Source organism: Thamnophis elegans, chromosome 13 (genome assembly GCF_009769535.1).
Source record: "Thamnophis elegans isolate rThaEle1 chromosome 13, rThaEle1.pri, whole genome shotgun sequence".
NCBI classification, from domain to species: Eukaryota; Metazoa; Chordata; class Lepidosauria; order Squamata; family Colubridae; genus Thamnophis; species Thamnophis elegans.
This window is the reverse complement of record NC_045553.1, coordinates 21,846,724-21,864,718: the sequence shown is the minus strand read 5'-3', so window position 1 is coordinate 21,864,718 and position 17,995 is coordinate 21,846,724. Positions and strand designations below refer to the sequence as shown.

At 42.1% G+C, this 17,995-nt stretch overlaps 1 protein-coding gene across 2 annotated transcripts; it reads left to right on the top strand.

Annotated features, from left to right (window-relative positions):
• The first annotated feature begins 338 nt into the window (after window positions 1-338).
• Window positions 339-12,353, top strand: NEURL3 (neuralized E3 ubiquitin protein ligase 3). Of its 2 annotated transcripts, none has more exons than XM_032230017.1 (3): window positions 339-414; window positions 10,409-10,906; window positions 12,040-12,353. In XM_032230017.1, exons 2-3 carry the CDS (start codon window positions 10,483-10,485, stop codon window positions 12,309-12,311), a joined length of 696 nt encoding a protein of 231 aa, XP_032085908.1. In that variant the 5' UTR covers window positions 339-414; window positions 10,409-10,482; the 3' UTR covers window positions 12,312-12,353. The 2 variants fall into 2 exon arrangements, with proteins under 2 accessions (XP_032085908.1, XP_032085906.1); XM_032230015.1 differs by lacking the exon at window positions 339-414 and adding an exon at window positions 5,284-5,438.
• The last annotated feature ends 5,642 nt before the right edge of the window (window positions 12,354-17,995 follow it).

Genomic DNA, 17,995 nt, shown 5'->3' with positions numbered 1-17,995 from the left:
CACGACAAACCCTCTCTAGTTAAATCAATTATTCCATTATTAGGAATGCCAGCAGCCCCAGCAAAAAGTTTCTCTCTCTAACAAATCTGTCGGGCATGGAAATGAATAGTTGTCTGCCACATCATTTCTGCCCCCTGCCTTTTATCCCCAGAGCCAGGGTGGGGCTTCGCTAGCAGCAATGGCTCTTCCGTCCCAAGAACCGGCCCATAGATATCCACTGCTCTCCTCTCCTCTACCTTCTGCGCATCCACATTTTTTCTTTGAAGACGTTTCGTTTGTCATCCAAGAAGCTTCTTCAGCATTTCAAAGAAGAACCAGAAAGTCAGTAGCCTCTTGAAAAAGCACCTTCAGGACAACCATGACCTGGATGACTGAGAATCTCCACAGAGAATTGACTCATTTCTCCAGGATGGGGTAAGGCCATGGGCAAGGGGTTTTGGGTAGACAACCTCCAAAGTCCCTTCCTTACCTACAATTCTATGTCCTGTCCTCCTGAGATTAAGGTAAGTATAATCCTATTCTAGATTTTGAATATTTATATATAAAAGGATGTAAAAACAATTATAGTCAAATTAAGGTTGAGATATAATAATTGTGATATACATGAATATAGGTGAATTTAAAATATGCTATTTGATATGAAAAGCAGGTGGTCACTCTGGAAGAGATGCATGGAAATAGTGTAACCAAGTGACACACTTTCTACAATTTGTAATGGAAGATGATTTTTTTTATTTTCACTTTTATGTTTGTTTGTCCTTGCTCAAAAACAAATAAAAAAAAATTTTTTTAGAAAAATATATAACATATTGGTGAATCCACCCTGTAGGAAAATTGATGAGAGGATAATGCGCCTAGTCATAGATCTCATCCATAACTTGGGGACCTGGGCTACTCCATCTCTCTTATCCCTAGGAAGCAAATAATGGCAAATCACTTCTGAAATCTTGCCAAGAAATTTACAGGGATATGCCCAAGCCATTGTCTGGAGTCAATATTGACTTGAAGGAACAAAATAGAATAAATAACTTGGGGAAATTTAATGTGTATAATTAACTCGCTGATAATCTTATCTCTCACTGCTTTGCTGTTTGGTTTGAACAAAACTTTGGTTTGTTGTTCAAATATCACTCAACCTTTAAAGGACTGCTCCATTTTGCCTAGTCAAAAATAGATCGTAGAAGTCCTTTTCATAACAGATTAACAGAGTTGGAAGGGACCTTTCTAGGTCATCTAGTCCAACCCCCTGCTCAAACAGGAGACCCTACACCATTTCTGACAAATGGCAAAATCTCTTGAAAGTCTTCTTTCTCATTGGGAAAAAATAAGTATGTCAATTAAAAGCTTTAAAAAGAAGAAAACAATCTTAGTAAGACAAACTGAACAATAACTCAAAGTCTAATTGTCTTAAAGACGGAATCAAGAAGAAGAAAAACAAATTTGATTAGAAAGCTAATCTATTTGGAAGAAGAAACTTTTGGCCATTTGGGTAAAGCTCAGCAACTTTAACCGTCTTAATATTTTAAACCACTGTTTGTCAATCTCAGGAACTTTAAGATGTGGGGAAGTGAATCCCCAGGGAATTCTGGGCGTTGAAAAAGAAATCATCCAGAATTCCCTGGGGATTGACATCCCCACATCTTAAAGTTCCTGAGGTTGACAAACACTGGCTTAAAATATTAAGCGTCCATTTATTTGGAATTATTTTCTGAGGTGGTTGGAATCCAGGCTTCTGAGAGGATCTTTAAATAGATTATCAGAGTTAGAAGGGACCTTGTTAAGTCATCTAGTCCAACCGCCCAAGCAGGAGACCCCACACCATTTCTGACCCATGGCAGCCCAATCTCTTCTTGAAAGCCTCCAGGGATGAAGCTCCCACAACTTCTGAAGGCAACTTCTGTTCCATTGTTTGATGGTTCTCACTGTCAGAAAATTCCTCCTTATTTTTAGGTTGAATCCCTCCTTGATCAGCTTCCATCCATTATTCCTCGTCTGGCCTTTGGGTGCTTTGGAAAACAGCTTGATCCCTTCCTCTCTGCGACAGCCCCTCAAATATTGGAAGACTGCTATTATGCCTCCTCTGGTCCTTCTCTTCACTAGACCAGCCATGCCCAGTTCCTGCAACTGTTCATCCTATGTTTTAGCCTCCAGTCCCCTCATCATCCTGGTTGCTCTTCTCTGCACTTTTTCTAGAGCAGTGGTGTCAAACTCACAGCATCACCGCGTCATCACATGACATATCGGGACAGGGAAAAACTAGTAGGGCTTTGGAAAATCTAGACTTCACTGTCCATGTTAGTAAAAGTAAAAGGAATGGAGGGGAGATACCTTTCAGACTTCTGCTATCACCTCACAATAAAGGTAATGTTGATATTCCTGGCTCTTGTTTCTTGTTTGGGTTACTCTGAAAGCCGGACCGTGCCTGCCCAGGGATTTTTCTTGCCAGGTACATTTTTGATAAGGTCCACTGACTAATCAACCAAAATGATAGGATGGTAGCTTTGCCGCTGTGACCTGCATCTCCTCCTGCCCAGCCTGGGCTCCAGCCCCTGGCATTTCTCAGCCTTCTCCTCTCCAAGGAGTAATGAGCTTCAGGCCTGCTTAGTTTCTTTGGAATCATCCAAGATGTGTAAGTGCCGTCCTCTGCTTTGGAGCTTAAAATAGCAGTGACCCAATTTTCCTGGGCCAGAAGCCAAGCACTGGGTTTTTGACAGTGTGCCAGTCTCAGAAGTCATAGATAGCGCCAGACAAATGCTGATTGTTCTTACTTTCTGCTTATGTTCAAATGCAATCCAAATTAATTACACATTAGATCACTATTTTCCTGTCATGCCTGCTCCTCCTCCTGCTTCTTCTGCCTCTTCTCCTCCAGCTTCTGCTCCTCTTCTTCCTCCTCCTGCTTCTGTTCTTCTTCCTCACTTGCTTCTCCTCCTCTTCCTTCTTCTGCTTCTTCTTCTCCCCCTGCTTCTCCTCCTCTTCCTTCTCCCCCTGCTTCATCTTCTCCTCCTCCTTCTGCTTTTCTTCCTCACTTGCTTCTCCTCTTCCTTCTGCTTCTGCTTCTTCTCCTTCTCCTGCGGCTTCTGCTCCTCTTCCTCCTCCTCCTGCTTCTTCTCCTCCTCCTCCTGCTTCTGCTCTTCTTCCTCACTTGATTCTTCTCTTCTTTCTGCTTCTTCTTCTGCTTCTCCTCCTCCTGCTACTGCAGCTCCTCCTCCTCCTCCTCCTCCTCCTCCTCCTCCTCCTCCATCATCATTAAAAATTACCATTAATGAAAATTTCCTGGAGATGGAAATTATCCTGCCTCAAACTCTTTGTTTGCCCCCATTTCTGTGATTTGCAACCATACTTGTCCATGCTTTTTCTTTACCCCAAATTGAAATGGATGAGACTTTGGAAAAATTGCAGAGAAGAGCAACTAAGATGATTAAAGGCCTGGAGACTGAAACATATGAAGAACGCTTGCAGGATTTGGGAATGGCCAGTCCACAGAAAAGAAGAATTAGAAAAAGAAAAAAAGATTTCCTACAGAAACTGCATTTTCAGCAATACCTGGAGTATTATATAAACCCCACTGTAGCAAGATGGTAATTGAACTGCAAGCCCCCAACATCCCACTAGATGGCAGCAGTGTTGTTGATCCTGCCATCTAGTGGTTCTGTAATGTTTTGAGCCAGATGTTGTAACTGCCTTGTTAGCAAACTACTTGTCTACCTTGGGAAAGAAGGGGGGGAAGGTAGCAAGCATTTGGGAAATGCTAGTGGGAGTGGTATATACGAGCCTCACACAGAAACTATTTAGTGTGTAAGAAAGCAGTTGTGCAATGAATTAAGATGCTTGAATGAGATTTCTGACCAGGCTGGGCATTATGGTAAATGTACAATCCTTTGTAGAAAAGCTTCACTGGATGGCACAACTGTCATAAAAATGTGTTTTTCAAACAGTTGGTTCAGTATGGTAGAAGGACTCTTGACTTGAGCAGGGGTTGGACTAGAAGACATCCGAAGTCCCTTCCAACACCAGGATTCTATGATTCAACCTCAGAAACTTTAAGATGTCTGGATTCCAACTCCCAGAATTCCCCAGCCAGCATGGCAGCTGGCTGGGGAATTGAAGTCCGAAGTTCCCAAACTTGGAAAACAGTGTAATACAGAAGAGGAGAGGAGGGGAGGGGAAGAGAGAAGAGAGGAGAGGAAAGAAGGGAGGCGAGAGGAGAGATGGAAGAGACCTTGGAGGTCTTCTAATCCGACCCCCTGCTCAAGCAGGAGACCTTATATAATTCCAGACAAGTGGCTGTCCAATACTTTATTTATTTATTTACTTACTTACTTACTTACTTACTTAGTTATTGGTTTGTTATTTTATCAAAATGTACACCATAACAGATATAAGTATAAACATGAACAAAAGAAATGAATACAAATAAACGAGGAGAGTAGGACAGGAACGGAAGGCACGCTGGTGCACTTATGCGGCCCCCTTTATGGACCTCTTAGGAAAGGGGTGAGGTCCATGGTGGACAGTTTAAGGTTGAAGCTGTGGGGGTTTGAGGATGTAACAACAGAGTCAGGGAGAACATTCCAGGCATTGACCACTCTGATGCTGAAGTCGTATTTTCTGCAATCGAGTTTGGAGCAGTTTACCTTGAGTTTGCATCTATTGTTAGCCCGTGTGTTATTGCGGTTGAAGCTGAAGAAGTCATTGACAGGTAGGACGTTGTAGCAGATAATTTTACGTACTATGCTTAGATCAGACCGTAGGTGGCGTAGTTCCAGGTTGTCCAAACCCAAAATTTTGAGCCTGGTGGCAGAAGGGATTCTGTTGTGAGCAGAAGAGAGGAGGACTCTTGTGAAATACCTCTGGGTATCTTCTTAAAAGCCTCCAGTGATGGAGCACTCACAACTTCTGAAGGTCTCCATCACAAATGCTTCTCACTTACCACTGATAGCAGCGTTCGAGCACATCCATCAGAACAGCATTGGGGTGCCTCACATTTCTCCAGGGCTCAGACTCCCTGGCTGAGCTGAGCCAAAGCAGGGAGCCGTTTTGTGCATTTGGGCAAGAAGCCAGAGGTAAACGAATGCAAACAGGGCAGTTGCACCCAGGCTCGGATTTCAGAACCAAAGAGAGAAAGAGAAAGAGAAGCTGGAAATTCCCTCCTATAACAACAAAAGCTGTTACACACAGAAACACACACTTCCCCAGAAACCACAATGATGATTAATGTTTAACTCACAAGAGGGCTGTATAAAACAGCTTCCTTCCTTCCTTTCGCTTTGAGTCCTTGCTGGTAGTCAGAGAACCTGGAAAGTTGCTTCTTCTGTCTCTATTTGAAAGGGAGAAGCAAGAAGCTAGCAACCAGGATCCACAGCACAGCACAACCTAGCTCAGCCAAGCCAAGCCCCAGCTAACCATGGGAGCCTGCCTTAGTCCCTCTGACGACGGTAAGGAAGAACATTCAAGGTAGCTTTCTGGATGCACCAAATTGGCTTTGAAATGCTGTGTTTCAACACAGCTTGGAAGGGAAGCGCTCAAACGAAATGATTTCTGAACAGACACTGAGGGATGCGGTGACTCAGTGGCTAAGACGCTGAGCTTGTCAGTCAGAAAGGTCGGCAGTTTGGCGGTTCGAATCCCTACCTCCGCATAACGGAGTGAGCTCCCGTTACTTGTCCCAGATTCTGCCAACCTAGCAATTTGAAAGCATGTAAAAAATGCAAGTAGAAAAATAGGGACAACCTTTGGTGGGAAGGGAACAGCGTTTCGTGCGCCTTCGGCGTTGAGTCATGCCAGCCACATGACCACAGAGACGTCTTTGGACAGTGCTGGCTCTTCAGCTTTGAAACGGAGATGAGCACCGCCCCCTAGAGTCGGGAACGACTAGCACATATGTGCAGGGGGAACCTTTACCTTTATCTTGAGTGCTTTATCTGAGCACTGAAGCCCTATGGCTGCTTCTCGCCACTAGGCACACTAAAGAATTGATGCTAGAGATTGGCAGCAACTCGCTTCCGTCTTTGTAAAGCATGAAAGGGCAAGTGTAGCAGAGGACAAGCAATTGGGTGATGGATGCTACACCTCAGACGTCTATGGATATTTTCCATCCTCCAGGTCGTGGTTGTCCCAAAGGTACTTCTTTGCAAAAGGCAGCTGGACTTCCTTAGTTGTTTGTTTCCTTTGAAAACATTTCACTTCTTATCCAAGAAGCATCTTCAGTTCTTTGCTTGTTCAGGAGAACTTCTTCAGAACAGAAGAAGCTTCCTGGATAAGAAGCAAAACATTTTCAAAGAAGTTCTGAACAACTGAAGAATTGAAGAACTGAACTGAAGAAGCTTCTTTGATAAGAAGCGAAACATTTTCAAAGGGGAAAAAAAACCAAGGAAGTCCAGTTGCTTTTTTGCGGGGGGAAGCGCTTTTGGGTGCTTTTCCTGGAAGTCTGATGTAGAACCTTCATCTTCAGGGACAGCATGCCTGAATCCCAGCTGCTGAAGGTTGGGAAAACAGAGTAGGCTTGAACGTGGACTTTTTCCAAAGCAATTTGCCAGACTTGGTGATTTAGACCCAACTCAATAAAATAAGAACTGAGTTTTCTTTCTTCAGTAATGAAACCAGGACCCCTTTTTCTCTTCTTTTTTTTTGAGGGGGGGGAGGGTATGGATTGCCTTGAAGGTTTGATATTAAGCCAGTATGAGAGAGAGAGGGGGGGGAGAGAGGGAGGGAGGGGGGGAGAGAGAGGGAGGGAGGAAGAGAGAGAGAGGCAGGGAGAGAGAGAGAGCGAGGGAGAGGGAGGGAGGGTGAGAGAGAGAGAGAGAGAGAGAGAGAGAGAGAGAGAGAGAGAGAGAGAGAGAGAGAGAGAGAGAGAGAGAGAGAGAGAGAGAAGCAATCTGGAACTAAGGAGAAATTTCTTAACACTGAGAACAATTAATCAGTGGAACAGAAGTTGCCTCCAGAAATTGTGGCTACTCTATCCCTGACTGGACAGGCATTTGTCTGAAATGGTATAAGTCTGTGATGGTGAACCTATGGCATGCGTGCCAGAGGTGGCACACAGAGCTCGCTCTCTGGACATGTGCATCCTCGCCACCTGCACTTCTAGTTTCTGACGTGCATGGTGTTTGCAGATGCTGGAGCACCAGAAAATGGCCTGAAAACGGTCCAGAAAATGGGCAAAACCCAGAGCGTTTTTCGGGCCTTTTTAGGCCTTTTTCGGGCTGAAACACAGCTTGGAAACAATCTGAAAAATGGCTTGGAAAAGGCCTGAAAACTGCCCGGAAAATGGCCAAAAACGGCCAAAAAACAGGCATGCACATTTACACCGGCCAGCTGGTCTTCGAGTTTCCAGCGCTCCCGGGCACACACATGCACTGTGCATAAACGTGCGTTCCAGTTTGGACACTCAGTGCCAAAAAGGTTCGCCATCCCTGGTATAAGGTTTCCTACTCGAGCAGGGGGTTAGACTAGAAGACCTCCAAGGTCCCTTCCAACTCTGTTATTCTTAATAAGCTGATCTCCGGCCTGGATTTTTGGCCCCAAGGAAAGGTTCAAATCGGTAACCTCCTAACCTTGGCTCTGTAATATGCCTGTTTATTGGGAAATTGGCCTATCCTTGCATTGCTACTTTAACTTGTGACAGGGTGAAAGTGAAAGTAACTGAATGACTTGTTGCTTCTAATCCCCACTTGCACTTTTACTGGCTTCCTGACCCAGAAGGTTTCTAAAATGAATGCTGAATTTTGCAAACCTGCCAAAAAGCACATTTTGTGCTGGTGTTTTATTTTTTAAACTCATTCCCACACAAGGCTTATCTTGATTTTTCCACATATGTGCAAACCTTAACCCTTGATCTGCAGTTTCCCTTATCTGCAGCAATAGACTCATATAAACCTGGCAGGAGATCTGAAAATGGGCCCCCTGTGCAGTTCAAAAACATTTAACAGCTTCCGGCCTCCACCCATCAAACCTGTTTTGTTCTGCCAGGGAGCTGAGAGCACCTTGAGAAGGTGCTGAGTGCTCTAAGGTCAAAATGTTCTGAAAGCCTCCTTCGCGTCCCAGAAAAATCAAGTATTTAAGGATTAGCAAAACTCTGCCCTCAGTGGATGCTCTTAATATGGTCCCCTCTCTGATGAGCCCCAACGTGGGACGAAGTTTGGCCTTGGACAATCTGGATCTGCGCCGCCTGCGGTCTGATCTAAGCACAGTACACTAAATTGTCTGCTACAACATCTTACCTGTCAACGACTTCTTCAGCTTCAAACACAACAATAAGCGGGTAAACAATAGATACAAACTCAAGGTAAACCACTCCAAACTCCAAATATGAGTTCAGCAACAGAGTGGTAAATGCCTGGAATGCTCTACCTGACTCTGTGGTTTCTTCCTCAAACCCCCACAGCTTCAACCTTAAACTCTCTACCATGAACCTCACTCCATTCCTAAGAGGTCCGTGAAGGGGGCGTGCATAAGTGCACCAGCATGCCCACCATCCCTGTCCTGCTGTCCCCATTTATCTTGTATTCATTTCTTTCTTTCATATCCATGTTTATATTTATACCTGCTGAAGGAGTATATGAATCAATATTAGCTATTTGCTTTTATTATGAATTGCCTATGTTACTATAGAATTGTTACTGATTAAACCAGTATTTGCTGTTGGCTTCTGATATGATATCCTGCTAGAAATCCTTTATTAAGAATTAAGCTTTGTTATTGGCTCCTGCTTATATTGTATACTGTCAGAAATTATAATTCTTTCCTAGCTTAGCAAATTGTGACCTTAATACTGGATGGCATTACTACAAATGTTGTCTCCCTGCTGCGTCTCACAAAGCTAGGCACATTCTTGAAAACATAGAAGAAATTGTTACATGGGAATATCAGGCCCCATAGATAAATGAACCAAACTAGGGAGTTTTCCGGGCTCATAAATCCTTAAAGCATTCTGACAAAAACCAACTTGGCAAAGCAGGAGGGGGCTGGCACCCCTTATACAAGGCTATAGGAATTCTCCACAGATAAGGTAGACAGAGACAAGAGCTTGAACAAAATAATGCTTTAAAGATCATGTTGGTAACGAATCTTTGTCTCTGATTGGATAAACTTTGTTTCTATCTGCCTAAAAGGTATATAATACTCTGAGCCACTCTTGCAGGATGTAGTGATTCCTCACATGCATTGGTTTGTATGTTTTGGATATAGTTTTGTCACCCAGCTTTTGCTATGGCCATAAATAAAAGCTGATATTTTTTGCAGGCCTCATCAGAGTCTCACTCTCTTCTGCATTTCAGTGGCTCGGGAAAACTGCTGGAATTGCTAGTTATTTAGGCTGTTTCAACAGAGTTGATTAGGGACCTGGAGACTAAAACATATGAAGAATGGTTGCAGGAATTGGGTTTGTCTAGTCTAGTCAAAAGAAGACCTAGGGATGACATGACAGTAGTTTTCCAATATTTGAGGGATTGTCACAAGGAAGAGGGGGTCAAAGCAGCCGAATACAGGATGAGAAGCAATAGATGAAATTAATCAAGGAGAGAAGCAACCTGGAATTAAGCAGAAATGTCCTAACAATGAGAACAATCAACCAATAGAACAATTTGCATTTAGAAGTTGTGGGGTTGGACTAGAAGACCTCCAAGGTCCCTTCCAACTCTGTTATTCTGTATTCTTTACTGATGCAAACAGGTTCCCTTGAGGACTTCTAGTCTCTCTTCTTTCTGTGATTGTATTCATGATTGTCAAAGTTTGTTGCATAAATTCAAATCCAGAAGCACACACAGGTAACTGTTGCAGCAGGATTCATTAACTGCTTTATATACGTAATAATAGATGAATAAATGTACAATACCAACAGGTGGTTCTACCAAGTAAACACAATTTCAAATTTCCTAACGATGACCTAATTATTTCATAATTATTGCATCAAAGTTTTAATACAAAACCAGTGATTTATTAGATGATCCATTAGGCAATATCTGTTCGCAGTCAATCCTGTGCTTTGATTTTTCTTCTGAATTTTACCCCTGTTCCTTCCCTCCCCCCAGTCTGCGTTATAGATCACCTTCCCCTGTAAGATGCACCCCTCCCAAGCCAGCTGCAGTAATCTGAGATCCGACATCAGCCGACAGGATGTGTGGAATGTGCTCCCCCTCTTTTCTACTATGACAATGTGGGGGAGGACACACAAGGCAGGAGAGTTACAGGCAAACACAAGGAGTTAGTTTCATTTCAGCAGGCAAGTTTACTTCTCAGAACAGCAGACTGCTTTCTTCTCAAGTTTCTGTTTTTATTCTCTACAGACTCCAATCTGTTTAAGCTTCCATTGGCTGACTTAGTTGCTATGCCTACTCATTGGCTGACCTTGTTCCCATGTCTCTCCCAGTCATGAATATTCTAACAACGATGCTTCATGTCTCCACAGAATCGGAGTGTTCTGGCGAAGCTTCCTACAGTCCACTATTCTTCCATCCCTCCATCAAAGGATCCCAGGTTTTCATGGATGAATCTTGCTGCAGAGTAAGTAGAAGAGACACGTTCCATGATGGTATCGTCTTCTCCAACCGTCCCGTCGAACTTTATGAGAAAGTGACGCTGAAAATCCTACAAGATGACCAGAAGTGGCAGGGTGGTCTACGGGTGGGCTTCACCTGGAAAGACCCCTGCCTCCGGACTGGCAACCTGCCTCCATTTGTGTGCCCAAACCTGGTCACCCAAGGGAAGACTTGTGCCTGTGTTTTACCAGATGAATATATTGAAGAAGATACCATTATCAGCTTCTGGGTGGACAGCTGGGGATGCGTCTTCTGCAGCACCAACCTTGAGGCCGAAGGGTCCTTCCTCTTCAGCGGCGTTTCGGTTGAATCCCCTCTTTGGGCGGTTGTGGATGTCTATGGAAGAACCAAAGAGGTCGAACTTCTTGGTAAGCAACTGTAGGCCGGACCATGTGCTATGTGTGGCTTTTCTAGGGCAGAGGAAGGCCAGTGGAGTGACCAACAGCCCTGTTTTCCCTCTCTGTCTTTCCTGTCTGTCTCTGTCTCTCTTTCTATCTGTCCCTCTCTCTTTCTAACTCCCTCTCTTTCTCTCTCTCTGTCTTTCTATCTCTATCTCTCCCTGTCTCTTTCTGTCTCTCTTTATGTCTCTGCCTCTCTCTCTCTGTCGTTCTACCTCTTTCTATCTCTGAATCTCTCCATCTCTTTCTATCTGTCTGTCTCTCTGTGTCTGTCTCTCTATCTCTATCTCTCTCTTTCTTTCTTTCTTTCTTTCTTTCTTTGTGTGTGTCTGTCTCTCTCCATCCCCCCCTCTCTCTGTCTCCCTCCCTCTCTGAATCCTTTAAGAACTGGCTCCCTTAGCGACAAAACATTTGGGTTCAATTGTGCTTGTAAGTTGAGGGCTCCCCGCAGGATAGGACTTATCTCCCGCTCTAGGGAACAAAAGTTCCATGTTGTCATTATGTGATAATGATGCACACGCCATCAGTAAGTCTTGTTGGCTTTAAGCAGGGGTGTGAGGCAAAAAGGAGCCTCTAGGAGTTAAAAGTCCCCAAGTCTTAAAGCTGCCAAGGTGGGCTGGACACCCCTGCTCTAAACTTTCCTGCAAAATATTTTTTTCCGGAAAAGTTTTTTTATTTTTTGTTCTCTATATACAATTATAGGGATATATCCCCTTATTCTTTTTTACATTCATCATTCTTATACATTTATCATTAGGGTTATACGTAACATACTACTTAGGTTGCTTTGTTTACTATCCCTCGCCTGTTTTGACACCTCCTTCTTTTCCCTTTCTTTTCTCCCTCCCTCCCTTCTCTACTTTCTTCCTTCCCCTCTCCTTTCCCTTACTTCCTCCCTTTTCTCTCTCCAACTCCTCTCTTCCTCTTCCCCTTCCTGCCCTCTCCTTCTCTCCTTCTCCCTTTCATCTTCCTCTCCTTACCTCTATCTTCCTTCCCTCCTCTTCCCTTCATCTCCTCCTCTCTTCCTTTCTCTTTTCTATTGTTATCAGTGTCTCTTCCAGCTCTTAATTTTTATCTGCGAAATATTTATCATGCCTCTGCAGATCCCACTTGTTTGGAGTTCCAGGAAAAAGCTGAAGGAAACACTGCAGAAGATTGCATGGTCTGTTTTGCGTCCCCAGCCAGTACCATGATGTTCCCTTGCTATCACTCCGGCTTCTGCTCCAGATGCTCCTTGAAGATTCTCAGAACCAGCGCCCGCTGCCCTCTCTGTCGGGAGAAGGTGAAAAAAATCCTCTGGATCTCTGTTTTGGCGGAGAACAAGGGACTGCACAGTTGGTTGGGAAAATCAGAGTGTGTCCCTTCCCTGAGGTGACGAAACATGCACGGTTGCAGAGCTCCTGAAATACGTCCGTCCCAGTAGGAAAAGGGCAGGGATTGGAAAGGCGAAGAAATCAATCGGGGAAGGCCAAAATAATAATAAAAATAAAAAAGCAGTGTTTGCTTAGAAGGGACAAAGGCAACGCATGGGGTTGCTAGTTGGAGGAGCTGAATTGCTGGAACCATTGGAGATGCACAAAAGCCACAGGTTAGGATAAGGTCAGACCTCTGTGTGTGTGTGTGTGTGTGTGTGTGTGTGTGTGTACATGTACATGAATATGTATATGTATACACACACACACACGTACGTTTCATTTTTGCCAATAAATAAATGAAGGGAAGCAGTATGCTCCCTCCCTTATTTGGGCATACCAGGTGATTTGACAAAACACTTAAATCACTTAATCATTCCCCTGACTAAGCTGATAAGGGAGGAGAGCTTGTGGCTTAGAGGTTAATATAAAACTGCCTAACATATAAAAATATCCCCCCTTTGAATCCCAGTAAGGGTATGGCTAGCAAATGAGAGGTAAATAGCTTGAAATAGATCTATACTTCATTTATTTATCAGCAAAAATGCAGGGAATGCAGTAGGCTCCTTCCCATATTTGGGCATACCAGGTGCTTCTCTCCCCCCCCCCTCTCTCTCCAGGGAAAAAGGGGGGATCTGACCAGGCTTGTAAATAAACAGCGTTGCAAGAACGGATGGTTGAAATTCCAAACTTAAAGAGTCACTGGAGGGAGGGAAGAGACATCGAGAGAGGAATCTTCCTCCAGAGGAAAAAAACCAAAAACAAAAACCCCTCTTATTGTTTCTCCTGCTTGGTGGGATGGGAACTCCACCCTCCTTGCAGGAAACATCTGGAGATTTGGGTCTTCGAGAGCAAAGACAAAGGGATGATTTCCATTGATTTGTTGTTTCAAGATCAGAATCAAACCATCTCAAAGTTGGCAGGGCCTGTATGTTGAGTGAACCATGTTCAAATTTAGAGAGAGAGAGAGAGAGACGAAGGGAGGGAAAGAAAAAGAAAGAGGGAGAAAGAGAGAAGAAAGAAATGAGAGAAAGAGGAAGAAGGAGGGAGAAAAAGAAAGGAAGGAAGGAGTAAAAGAATGGGAGAAAGAAAAAGAGAAAGAAAGGGAGAGAAGAAAGGAGGGAGAGAGAGAGGAAAAGAAAGAAAGAGGGAGAAAGAGAAAGAAAGAAAGGAGGGAAAGAAAGGGAGAGAAAGAAAGAGAAGAAAGAAAGGAGGGAGAAAGAAAGAAAGAGGGAAAGAAAGGATCTTTTGCAATCTTAGATGATCAAGTTTTGGCAGAGGTTTCTTCATCAGAGCTGCTGTGTTGATTGAACACCTGTTGGATGATGAAGGTTGCAAAATTAGCTTTCTGGTCTTTCCAGGACCTTTCAGGCATAATGATGAGTAATCCACCCCTCCATTTAATGGCTGTGTCACAGCATGTTAAGAACAAATTAGTCCTGGGTCAGTGTGAAAATCAAAGCTTGCTCAGAAGGACAAAGGAGAAGATCTCTCACATTCTCACATTTTGGGATTTTTTTTATAAAAAATCATTTATTAAACTTAAAACAGTTTCATCTCCTGCAGGATACAGATTTCTCAAGAGGCTGGGGGCATACATGCTGGGATCCCATACTGCCTCAGAAGAAAAATGAATGACAAATGCCATTGAATTGGCTTTCAATCTGCTCTTAAAACCCAGTGACATCATGCTCTAAATAATTAAGGATAGAAACAATTGGAAATGTAAAGTATTTTATATCCCGTTTTCTAAATGGCAAGAATTCATCCTGTAATGTTTCTGTTAATAGTGTTGTTGCTTTTTTTTGTACTTGTTTCTTTTGTAAAAAACTGTAAATTTTATAAATAATTTGTAATAAATCATCAAGATACTAGCCTCCTGGATCCTGTTTTCCTTTTAAAAAATGATATTTACAGGCATAAAGAGGTGATGTTTGAAGGTGCGTAACAGGAAATGTGGAAAGAAAGAAAAAATTCAAAGAACCGGTTTCTTTAGCAGCCCAGTTCTAACAAGGGTAATCCAGTTAGAGGAAATTGCTAGGCAGGATGTGAAGGCAACACTTTTTGACAGCTAATATTGCATTGTTGAAAGAATCTGCTTGAAAAGAACTGATCTTTTCTGAGTGATCCAGATTAAAAGGTGCAGAAGAGCAAACCTGCCTCCTTTTTGCTGTCCTAATCATCCCATATATGTCCAAAACCTTCTTCTTCCTTCCCACTAACCACAAGTAAGAAGGATCCCCAAATTATATCTGTATATAAAAGCGAAACACCACTCAGGCATCATCATGAAATCTCCAGAATCGTAAAGCCTACAAACTTGAAATTTAGCACATATGTTTCTCTTGGCTTCTAGGTGCTCGCTAAGAAAGGATTTTTCAAAATGACCATCAGATCATTAGTATTTCTTATAAAGTAATCAATACGCTCTGATGCTAAGGAGTTAGATGTTCTACTCCCCCTCCCTACCTTAAAAGATCTCTGTTTCAACTGCCCCTTGGGTATGGGTGTGACCAGCACATGACTCATCCAGACTGTGGGCTGGGAGTTTAGACATTCTACTCCCCCTCCCCACCTCAAAAACGCTTTGATGCGTGGGGGGCCGTGACAAGACGATGTGCGATCTCAAAGCTCTGAGATCGCACTCGATACTTTTATTGCTGGGGGTTCCAACAGACCTAAATCATCCCGAAGAGATGGTGAACAGGAAGATTACATCTTGCTGATTTCGGGGATATCGCAAAATCTCCAAGAAAAGCAGGTCTAAAGTCTTCTGCTGGCAGTAAAAAATCCAGTCTTTCAAGGCTGACAAAGTCAGGGCAATAAGGAGAAGTGTTAAGCTGGTGAGAAACTTTTATTGTTTAAAAAAAATGGACTGCCTAAAATTTTTTTAAACTAACTTAAATCAAAGAATAGAAGAACTTAGCGGCGATTTTGATCTTTGTAATGGTTCTGGACAGTGGTTATCTTACTTTTTAAATGTTATTTACATGGATTGATTCTAAGTATGGATTGGTTTCAAATGGACGGACTATTCTAACATCTCTTCTGACTCCCTGTAAGTTACAAATTGACTGTTTACATCTCGACACTTTTATTGCTTGGCTGTTCTGGCTTAAGATCTGATAAGATTGTACAGCTGTTCCTTTATAGTTTGCTTTCACTGCCGAGTGTTTTCAGTCTTGCTGAGCTTTTAAGAAAAAATACAACTGCGTATAAACATGGCGTCTCTTCAAGCCTCTCTCCAAGCGATACTTTCAGCTTTGAAGAGGGTGTTTGATACAGAGGAAAGAATTGAAAGAAAATTGAATTATTTGGTGTATTTGGCAACAAATTGTGATGAAAAAATTGAGGATGTTCATCAAATACAAAATAAGAAGATGGAAATTCAAACAATTGACGGATATAAAGAGTTTGAGCTTGTTGATATTCGAGGCAATTGGTTTATTTCTGAGGGAGGAAAGTATGGAATATTTGAAGAAGAATTAAATGGAGAGAAAATTTATTTCAAAGGACAGGACATAGAAGGAGAAGAAAGAATTAAAGAACTTATGGACTATGAAATACTATTTGCAAAATATTTGATAACACTGCTGAGAATTAAAGACAAGCTGATAAAGGAAACAAAAGGAGGGCATCAACATTATATGAGAGATACTATAAACAAGAAGGTGCAAAGATCATTTCGTACAAACTTGTTTAAAAAGATGTTTGGAGAATTGGATCCACAAATGGCAGTAGATATAAGATTGTTTTGTTATTGGAGAGATACAGATAGATGGAAGAGTATAATTCAAAATTAGCTAAACTTAGTTAAATCCAGTGGTAATAGGTATAGTTAAATAAAAATTGATAATGATAGTAATGTATACAATGTTGAGCTGTTATGATAAGTAATAATTGGATATGAGAAGGGAAGGTTAGAAATATTTTTGGACTATATATAAAGATTATTAATAACAATAATAATTATAATAAAAAAACAAAACTAGATACAGTTAAGTTTTAACTAATAGGGAGAAAATGTTATGATATAGGATATAGTTAAATGAAGAAAGGATAATGATAATAAATTATATACATGGAGGATTAGAAAAATGTGGTATTAAATATTATGGATGTTTAGCTAAAACAGGATATGAGGATTTAATGTTAATGGAGGATTTTACAAATAAGTAAATGAAATGCCAGCATGTGGTTATGTATTGAATCTTGGTATATTTAAAGATGAAGGATGTTTAAATAACTATAGTCAAATAAAAGTGGAGGTATGATGATGTTAATATAGTAAATATTTGAGTTAAGACATTTGAATTAATATGAATTATATTTGATGATGGTGGAAGAGATACACAAAAGCCTTTTGTAACCAGCTGATACACTTTTTACAATATGTAAAGAAGGAGGAGTTGTTTGTTTTGAAAATAAATAAATAAATTTTTTTTAAAAAAAAAAAAAACGCTTTGATGCTATGGAGTTAGACTTAGCGAGAGAAGGGGATAAGATAGGAGAGGCCTCTGTGGGCCAGCCTGAGGGAGAGAAGGGCATAAGAGGAGAGGACTCTAAGTCCTCAGGAGAAGGGCGGCATATAAATCTAATAAACCAAACCAACCAACCAAACCTGTGGGACAAGCCTGAGGGAGAGAAGGGGATAGGAGAGGATTGATGGTGCCAGCCTGAGGCAGACAAGGGGATAAGATAGGAGAGGCCTCTATGGGGCAAGCCTGAGGGAGAGAAGGGGATAAGACAGTTTTGTAGCGGACCACGAGTATCCAGCCACTATGTGTATAAGCTCCATGTATACACTCGCACACCAATATACAGTATGTGTGTGCATCTTTAGTCCAGATAGTATAGTGCTATTCTTAACAATAAATAATCACCTGCTACTCAGCAGTCGCTTTGGTGTAGAGAAGGGAAGGGATTTTCCCGCAAAACAATTGGAGAAAGCCAAGAGCTCTATCAAACTTAATAGACAGATTAATAGATTTTCTTAATAGAAAAGTCAAGTGTAAAAACTGGATGAACACTTATATTAAATTAGCGAGGGACCTGTGACCTGGGTTTTGCAACTTTTTGACTAACATGGTTGTTTTATGTTTTAATATTTGACTTATTTTCTATAATAAGGCTCTTTACAGATTGGAAAGCAGGAAAACTTTTATCCTACGGTTGTATTGATTAAGATAGTTTCTAACATTCCTAAATGTTTATTAGATTTATATGCCGCCCTTCTCCCAAGGACTCAGGGCAGCGTACAACATTAAAAGAAACACATAATACAAAAGTTAAAAAAAAAATAGAATATCCCAAACCCAATTAAAATTGACAATGACATTTTAAAAAAAAAAATCGAATTAAAATTAACAGTGATCAATAATTTATTTTGTTTTGTTCAGGCCAGGCTGGCTTGCTGGAAAAGCCAACTTTTTAGGGTGCATCGGAAGGACCGGAGGTCGGGGATTATACGAAGCTCCGGGGGCAGCTCATTCCAGAGGGAAGGCGCTCCCACAGAGAAGACTCTCTCCCTGGGGGTCACTAGCCGACACTGTCTGGCTGACGGTACCCTGAGGAGGCCAACTCTGTGGGATCGCACTGGACGATGGGAGGCTACTGGTGGCAGTAGGTGGTCTTGCAGGTACCCTGG